The sequence below is a fragment of the Habropoda laboriosa genome, unplaced genomic scaffold (assembly GCF_001263275.1).
Source record: "Habropoda laboriosa isolate 0110345459 unplaced genomic scaffold, ASM126327v1 scaffold334, whole genome shotgun sequence".
In the NCBI taxonomy this organism is placed as follows: Eukaryota; Metazoa; Arthropoda; class Insecta; order Hymenoptera; family Apidae; genus Habropoda; species Habropoda laboriosa.
The window spans coordinates 187,877-197,829 of record NW_017100493.1 but is presented as its reverse complement, the minus strand read 5'-3'; the positions used below and the strand labels follow the sequence as shown (position 1 = coordinate 197,829).

General features: G+C 37.7%; 1 protein-coding gene across 1 annotated transcript in view; it reads left to right on the top strand.

Moving 5' to 3' along the window:
- The first annotated feature begins 986 nt into the window (after positions 1 to 986).
- The window catches only part of LOC108576078 (tetraspanin-17), a 56,447-nt gene continuing 47,480 nt past the window's right edge, over positions 987 to 9,953 (top strand). The window contains exons 1-2 of the mRNA XM_017938999.1: positions 987 to 1,077; positions 7,034 to 7,128. Coding sequence (XP_017794488.1) covers positions 987 to 1,077; positions 7,034 to 7,128 — 186 coding nt within the window. The remainder of the gene's footprint in view (positions 1,078 to 7,033; positions 7,129 to 9,953) is intronic.

The following is a 9,953-nucleotide window of genomic DNA, read 5'->3' as shown; positions in this document are numbered from 1 at the left end:
AGCCTACTACTTACTACTGAACTACTGCTACTTTTTGCTTTGAATAAAATTAAATAACCCTTCGGGTCGTTAAAATACGCGAGGATATTATTATCGAACTCCATACAACGAATACCGTACTTATTGTAATCTTCTTCCACCGCTGTTCTTCGCGTCTCAATTTTCCACAATCTTCCCCATCATAAGGACATTCGAACCCCTCGTTACAGTATCCCACAATAGAAGACCGAAGCTTGGGAAAGAAGTAGTCTGCTCGAATTTTCAGCCTTATCTACCAGTAATCGACCGCTCCTTTTTCTCTTCCCTGGGAGAATCGTATAAACAGGATATCCAGCGGGTCTTTTGAAAGAACGTCTGGCTGTAGGAAGAGAGCAAGGATTTCCGCGCGAGTTGAACGAGGGAAAGCGAGACAAACGCGACTTTGGTAATAGCTCGATCGTCCTTGACCAAACAGATCTTATCCAAAGTCTTGGCAAACTCCGCCTAATCTCGAGACAAGGAACACCAGACTCGAACCTCTGCTATCTGCTTCGCGATCTGATTTTCGGCTATCGACAGGCAGGATTTTAAACGTCGCCAAAGATTCATCTTTCTCTCCTCTCCGATATTACGAAATTCTCTCTTCACCTCGACCTTGGTCGATTTTATCCACTGGAAAAAAAAGAAACAGGCAATCAGTTGCACGGTGAAAATAAGGGAAGTTAGGAAGTCGCAAACACATGACGAAAGTGGAGACTGGAAATTTATCCAGGTCAATATAACCGTCTAATTTCTTGGCGTTGGTTGCCTTTTTTTTTTCTTCTTCTTCCTTCAGAGCTCATAATAAGAGTTACGGTTTCAATATTCCGCGAACAGTTTCACAGACTCACGGCCAGTTCGGTGCAGCGACGTCTGGTAAAAAAATTGAATTTACGGAAATCGCATCGAGAGTGGGCGAGGAAAGAAGAAGAGAAAAACGAAGCAGTGTGTCTGCTCGTAATCGTACTATGACGGTAAAGAAAAACATGGCGATCTATTCGGTTTTATTACCGAATCAGTTCATGTCGACAAAACTGAATCTTGAAAGCGACAGAATCGGTGATTAACCGTTTGAGTCTTTTGTTCTCAAAAATAACCTTCTCGTGCGAGCGTGCCATAAACTCGGTCAACGAAGACCCCATGAGTTCCGTACCTGCGCGACGGAACACACAGTCTGTCGAAATAGCGCGCTCAACTTTTCTGACGCATGTACATTGCATCGCTGTCTTTTTTTGTCGACACAAAATAAGAAAAGCGCTATCGCGCCGCTTAGCTCTTTTCGCAATCAATTAAGACAAGCGCTATTGCGCTGTTCGGCATTTTTCGATAGTGTATTTTCAATGACCCCTGGGACTCAAACGGTTAAGATAAGGCATCGGCAAAAATACCGAATCGGTCCACAAACTGCATCGTCTGAACTGTCTGTAACTGTTTCGTTAAATAAATACCGAATTTTACTGATATTTAATTTATAAAAGTTCACTTCTAAGACTTGAGTAAAGAAATGTACGTTGTGTGAGTCTCGTCGATTTTTGTTGAAACCCTAGAACTAACACCTACGCACAGCGGCACTGCATCGTACGCCAATTTACATAGAAATACCGCCACTGTGCGTTTATGTTAGTTCTCAGGTTTCAACAAAGATTGATAAAATTTAATGTATACAGGATGTCCCCGGTTCTGAGTGCCAAACTTTGTCAATATATTCTATGGGTCTAAATAAGAGAAACATGTTATATGCATATAGGTTGTTTAACGCTTTATTAAAAAGTTATAAACAAAAATACGGAATTCGAAGGGAACAGTAACAGACACGGTTATGTTTTTCTTATTTAGACCCATAGAATATATTGACGAAGTTTGGCACTTTGAACTCGGGCACCCTGTATATATAGTCACTCTTATTAAACAGTAATGTCTCCACAAGTGTCAGTCCGCAAGGAACCTAAACCTGACACTTGTAGAGTCAGGGACTACGTTTTCGAGCCTCGCGCCCGCCTTTGTAGTTTGCCGAACGTAGACAAGGACAGCGAATAAAAGATAAGGATAAAACGTGAGTCGAGGCAACCAAGCGATTTAAATACCAACTTTTTTAATTTTACGTTTTTTTATCCCGAAATTTTTCTTAACATATTGATGAGATTTTTCTGATGAAAATGACATCAAACACGACATAATTCGAACAACATTTACTTATTAACACGTTCACTGTCACGCCAGGTATTTCACTGTATTGAGATAACACAGACGCCCTGTATTACATTACATAGAGTCCGGCCTACCGTTTGACTGCCAGTTGGAGAATTGGCCTGCTGTTTGACTGACACTTGTAGAATCGGCCCTACATTTGACTGAACTTGTAGAATCGGCCCTACATTTTTTTTTTTTTTTACGTGAAGGTAGGCCGACATTAAATTAATTACTCAATAAGTATTAATAAGTAAATGTTGTTCAAATTATATCGTGTTCGATCTCATTTTCACCAAAAAAATCTCACGAACATGTTAAAAAAAATTTCAGATGAAAAAACGTAAAATTAAAGAAATTATATTTTTCTATTATGAATTGTCGAGCCGTGAAATTTCGTAAAAGAAACCGAGTGGTGTAGCGTTACACGCTTGACTGACTGCGAGCGAGATAACATAGACGCAGCAATGACGCAACCTAGGCGTAGGACCATCTATACTGACACTTGTAGAATCCAAACTGGCTGACACTTGTAGAGACATTACTGTATGCGGACACTTTTTAGAACAGTATAACTTTTTAAAAATTGGACCAAACGATTTGAGTTTTGTTTGAGAAGTTAAAAGGATTAGTTTACTAGTGTAAAAAACGATGTACCAAAAATTTTGAACAAATTGTAATTTGTTGGATTCGCAAAGAAAATTATAAACGTCACTTTTTACCATTTTTTAAGCTGAGCTTGTAATGAAAATTTAAAACATGTTTTGTAGATTTTTGTCAGTTATATACATGCTGAGGATTTCATCAAAATCGGTTAACATTGCACGAGCTACAAAAGGTTAGAAATTGTGAAAATCGCATTCTTGAAAAAACTTAAGTCATTTGGTCCAATTTTAAGAAAGTTATACTGTTCTAAAGGGTGTCCGAATATTAAGGAGAGTAACTGTATAGATATATTCGCAGGATTCGAGGCCTGCTTTCCAATTAGTGTAGATTTGCGTTCAAACTACGATATTTGTACAGTACATTTAATTTCAGTTGATTCAACCCTTCAAATTTCATAAAAATGTCCGCAGACCCAGTTGTAAGTTTACATTTCACAATTCCCAGCACGTAATACCGTAGAAAGAGAAAAGAAGCTTGTCTTATTCCTGATTTTCTTTGTTTCATATTGTTAAATCCTAGACCTCGTGAAATTGGATATACAGGGCGAATCGCCCATCGTGATCATCTTAGATTATTCTGTTGTTAACCCTTTAACCTACAGCAACGTGTCAGACTCGTGGCAGAGATTTTGATCAAGATGTGACAAAAATAGGTATAATATATTAATAAGAAAAATTAATTGTAATCCTAACTTTCGTTTTAATTTGTAAAACTAAGGACTCCTAAATGTAATTAACCTGTAACAGATTAGCTTTTGTTACTTGATGCAGTACTAAAACATTAAATGGCTGACGCTTATATGCATAGTCGGAAAGGAAATCATAGATTAAGGGGTTAATGGACCGATCGAAAACTTTTTTATATCGCATAATATGGTCCAAAGAGGTATTTACAATATCAGTCCATTTTTTCCCAAAGTTTTCAAGGTCACTTTCAGCTTTTTTTATTTATAACTGTACAGTCTATCTGCCTATAAGTTAGCAAGAATTGAAATGAATCCAATGAATATAATACTAAACTTTGCAAATTCTGAAAAAATAGGCCGATAGAAAATATACTACAATCGCTTTAAAGGCATCTTTGAACCATAGAATGCGACACCAAAAAAATTTCAACCGGCCTATTAACAAAAGAATAATCTAAGATGATCACGTTGTGGTTTACCCTGCATAGCAAATCAAGGATTCGCAAAAACAGCAAAATTTATTTGTTACTACTTCCATGGTGTTTGTATAAACTAGAAAGTCCCAGTGTTCCGCACAAAAACTGTTAAATTCCAAAGTCCAAGAGTCCGAAGTTACGAAGTTCAAATTATAAAGCCCGACAGAGTTCACTTCGAAGCCCACGAGAGTTCTCTTTGAAATCTCAAAAGGTTCTGTTCGAAGTTCAAACGCTGTAGTCGGAAAACGTTCTCCCATCGTCTCAAAGATGCGACTCTGGAGGGAAATACAGAAAAATAGGACCTAGAACTGTTCAATTAAAAAATGAAGCGGTTTCCCGATTGCGTGACGCGTACAGGTCATGCACAAAGCATCTCTTGTTCGGGAAACCGGCGCATAAGTTCGAGGTCCCCCTTTTCACGGCGTGTGGGCTTACGATAAGTCAATTGCCGTTAATGGTGATCCAGCTGGGCAATATTTGCAGAGAATGTTGGTATTGCTTGCCAGCTAGACCCCAATCCTCGAGAAAATATACACTCCATTGCAAATTGGCTTTCTCAAACACAGCATCCTCCTCTGCCGATTGTAGCGTAAGGCTAAACACACGGCCCTAACAAATGTAATCCTTAAAATATATTGAAATGCATCAAAGCTACATTGAAACACAGATTTTTATTTTTGCTGTCTTATACAGATTGACAAAGCAAGGTTGGAGCTTTAGGAGGGTCTCGACGTTTACAAGTGGGAGATGCAGGAGAAATTGTGACGTCTTCATTGTTAATCAGCCAATAGCGATAGGCTGTTGCACTTGCTTTTCTATGAACAACGATAGGCGACAATGGAACCTCGTGCGAGCAGTCGATAATAGATCGCTGTGATAATATTAGGCGTTTGATAATAAATAATTCACCGGTAATCATTTTTATAATTTTCATCCGTTTTTGGTGAAGATAGTAACAGTGGATTGGTCAGGTTCCCCTGTTGAAAATGAGTTCAAACACGACATAAATTGATCTAGCCGAAAATCCGAGATATTTAATTTGGCGACTGGTAGATTTACTCTGATTTATATCGTGTACGGATTTATTTTCATCGGAAGAATCTCACCATTGGTACTATCTTAATGAAAATAAGACGAAAGTTAGATAAATTGAAATTTGTGATATTGGATGATTCGTTGCAACGCAGACGGTATCCCGTGAAGTACTGACAATGAGTCTTAACTGTCGCTGCTTGACGAACTACGTCCATCTCGCTTACTCTCGTTTTATCTATTCTCTTTCCTTGTCGTTGACGGTCATAGTCCTCGATTGTTTTTAACATGTTCGCTGACAACAGAAAATTGAGGGTAATTGAAAACTGGGCAATACATTCTGAACGGCATATGCTGCGTCGATGCCAGCGAACTTGTTAACTGCCGAGTCTTCCTCACGTTCTGTGATTGCTACTCAACACTTTTCACACAATAATCGATACAATCTTTAAAGTTTCCTGTTCTTTCAGTATCGATAGTTAATTGAAAACCACTTGTCTAAACCACTTACTGTGTAGAACTCAGGAGTTTGCCCCCGTGACAGCACAGGGACAAGAGGGGTACTTCACTCGCACCGCTTGAATCTTCCCCCACGCGGTGCTATATGATCCGATCCGTCGATGTGATCGCGTTCGACCAATAGTGATGTAACGACCCTCCTACGCTCTGCCACCAGAGGGATGGACTAACCACAAGTTCTCGCTAGTCCGCATAAAGGCTCCTATTTGTATACATATATACAACTTCTGACATGAGTTCTTCCAATCCTTTTTTTTTTCTTTTTTTGTTGCTAACGCGGGGAAAATCTTCCAAAGACACCCCGCCTCCCCCGGGGGAAGGTGTTAAACGACCTACCCCATTACTCCGCCCGTAGGCTCGGCGGCGCCGGGGGACCACGCGCAGGGCTCTCGCCTCCCCGCCCCCCGGTTCCTCCTCCTAGAGGGGTCACCATTGCTCTCCCTCTCTCTCTCGGTGGCCTCCTTCTGCAGCATGACCCGCTCACAGAAGGAGGCCGCCGCTTCTGTCCTTCCAATCCCTCCCGCGTCTAAGGCACGGGTCTTCTAAAAAGCCTTACTGACGAGTCTACTAGGAGGCCCAGGACGAAACGCTCTAACCTTTCATTTTCCGTCGATCCTCTCCATCAATTTCCTAAATCCCTTCAGTGACAATACGTGTGTCTTCTTTTTATGATTGTGTTAGAGAACGTGGCCTTACGGGGAAATGATCCAATCAGACTTGCATTCCTTCCAGGGGCAAACTCTTAAGCTCTACACAGTACTTGCGCCGCAACTTCCCCTCAAGTGCCGGTAGTATAGGACCGAAGAGTAGTGGGGATGGCTTGACCGCCCACTTTCCCCTCATTTGGTTAGGCGGCAACGTTAGAAGCTTCATCTTTGCTTTGCTGATCTGTACATACACATATTGTACTGGTGATTATGAAAGTGGTCTAATTGTAAGTCAAAAATCTAACATAATTGAATTTATCGCTTACTTTGTGTTGCGTCGATCTTTTCATAGAAAAGAGTTACATTATAAGAGCAACTGTTTTCTGAAATACTTTATTACATAATGAAAACATATTTTTTAATGTACGCAAAGGGAAAATTCTAAATGTCTCGAAATGAAAAATATATGACTTAGGCCACTTTGCTAATCATCGCCACAATATAGCTGAACAATGAAGAACTTTATTAATTTTAATTACACTGTCAAAATGTCCCAATGTTCCATCATTACATTCTAACCATTTTCTTACTCGTTTTTTTACATTTTCCATCACATTATTCTACAGTTTTTTTCTATCTTCAATAACAGTTATAACTCGGCTCAGTTATTAGATACACCCTGCATAAAAACACAAATGGACTTGAAATCCAAATCTAAGTCTTCATAATTGTCTTCCGTAATTTAAAATTCTCTGCAATTTCTTGTATCTTTCGGTAATGAAATATTAATGTCTCATTCAAAGTATTTTTTTTTTCTGTTATAGGTACAGTGACATTTATCATTGGGTTTACGGGATGTGTCGGTGCACTTAGGGAAAATACGTGCCTCCTAGCTACGGTAAGCATTCGTCACAATTGATAAAACATTCGTAAATTATTCTAATCACAATGCTTAATAACTTTTGAACCAATTTTCATAAATACTTAACTCATCTCTTAATCATACTTAAGTATAGAAAACAACATACATTGTCGCAGACGTTATAATTACCCTAGCACAAGAGTATAAAAGCGGCTTTCAGAGTTTTCCTAAATCCAATACGGTGTCGTTTATTTTATGAAGAGAAAAAGTGATAAGAATTAAGGGCAAATGTAATTAATATTTTCTCAGTTATTGAAATGTTGCACATCCCATATCTTAGTACTTTTTTCAGTAACTTGCTGATTACAATGAATTAATTTCTTTTTCAATAGCGTACGACGAAAAGTCTCTTTGTAGTTATAATTTTTGAATACACAATATATCTAACATTCTATTCATTCTTTGTTAAGTCTATTTATTCACGTTATCTTTTCATTTTGTCAGTTATATAAGGTAAACAGCTAAAAATATACAGGGTGTCCCGTAACTCCTCGAACACCCGGAAAGGGGGGTTGCTGGGGTGAGTCTGAACAACTTTTTCCTTTACCAAAATGTTGGTTGAAGCTTCGTTTTTGAATTATTAACAAAAAACACTGGCCAATCAGAGCGCGCGTAGAGCCCGCGCCCAGGCACGGGAGTGCAGAGACTCATCCGCGCGCGATCGTGAACAAACACGTACGCGAGACTTCTCGGTTATCGATCGCTGTCGATACATATGTATGTATTGTTATACAAACGTCGGAATGACGATAAAAAACCATTTCTCTGAGCCTTACAAAAATAGCGGTGCAAAGATAAATTTTTTTTGACAGCGATCGATAACCGAGAAGTCACGCGTACGCATTGTTCACGATCGCGCGCGGATGAGAGTCAGCGCTCCGTGCCTGGGCGCGGGCTCTACGCGTGCTCTGATTGGCCAGTGTTTTTCGTTAATAATTCAAAAATGAAGCTTCAAACAACATTTTGGTAAAGGAAAAAGTTGTTCAGACTCACCCCAGCAACCCCCCGTTTCCGAGTGTTCGAGGAGTTTCGGGACACCCTGTATACGGAGTGTATCGTTATTCACTGGTCTCTTTAAAGGTGTTAATTAGGGAGATAAAATGAAGAGGAAATAGTTCTGCTAAGAAAGCTGGGTAAAATGTAATTTCAAATAGTAAATAATAAATAGTCTATTTTATTTTACATCGTGCATATATCTATGAAAATAAAATACTTCATTTGTTCTAATAAGTGTTTAAAACAGTATTTAAAAATAGTATTGTATTTGAAGGATATTGAAAATAGCGGTGCTCTATTTTGAAATATTTTATTTATATTAATTTCTTTTCAGTTTATTCGTAATCTTTAGATATTGTTGCTGAAAGTAATTATATACATTCAATACGTTTATGAGTATAAATACTTTTCTAATCTCTTGTCGTAAAAAATCCTATTGATTTTACAATTAGATGGGAAATCTTTCTCCATTAAAAATTAGAATTCAAGTGGCACTCGTGTTACGGCAGAATGTAAAAATTGTTTCCATATAATCAAAGGCAGTATAAATGCAACATCGAATTTCTTGCTGCATCTGCATACTAGTTATAAAGATGTAATGATAACATATGAACAGTATAAATGTACTCGCAAGAGTGTAACGAAGAAAAGAAGACGAAGGCGACATAATTGAGGAAGTCATTTAAAAAAAAAATAGACCAATTAAGGAAATGAACATGGCTTAATACTTAATTATATATGTGTACCTACATGGGAAACTTTTTGCAACAACGGAGGAACCGGATTTAAAAAAATTAATATCGGGACTCGGTAAATTAAAATCAGAGGTGAAATGTACATGTACATGAGTTAGGACATTCGGAATTCATGGATTTCAAGCTTTTGTGCGGTAAGTTGGATATCAGTTATGCTAAAGGTATTAATAGCAATTCTATAAAACTCGCTCAAATTCGAATCCTTAGGCATGAAAAGTCGAAACCGGGTCCATTTTTTTTCTTTTTAATTTTCATGTAACGACTCGAAATTTTGAGAAACACAGGTCCAAAAAAGAGCAAACCAACACAAAAATCCCCCTACAGCGAGTGTTTGGGAAAAACTTATGATCGATGAAAAGAAAAAAACTAACTGCCTCAAAGTGTTTCGAGTTATTCATGAATTTTTAGAACATTTTCTTCTTAAATTTGATACTCCTTTTTTTACTTTATGTGCATAATTTAAAATTTACAATAAACATAATTAAAGCATACGTTATACATATGCTTCATAATGATCTTGCAGATTAAGCAAATAACAACAAATCTTACACACTTACTCTTTGTGATCAATAAAGCCCTCTTAGCTTTTATTCAGTTAAAAGTAGTCCTACCCAGTGGTTCAGTATTTTAATTTATATATTATTAGCTGAAAAAACATGCATTCCGATTTTATTACAATAAAACAAATCAGAATTTACTGTTTTATGACATCATTAAAATGGCCAATTCGAAAACCGTTATACAGAAAAGTTTATAGCCCAATTCATGGTTGCCTCGTTAATGTAAAAAAACTTTTAGTAATTATTTACAAAGAGGTACACCTCGCCGATTTTAATTACTTTCAAATATGTTGTCAAGGTCGGTGTCCTGAGTAACTTTGCTTATACGGTGGGTGATCAAATTATTAGCCACCTGTAAGAAATTGACGGTTTAACATTATAACGATTAATTTTCAGATGGAAACCTAGTTATACCGAATTCTTATTATATTTTTTTTTTCATGAAACGTTGATGTTTACAAATTGCAAATATACACTCGGCAACACTTTG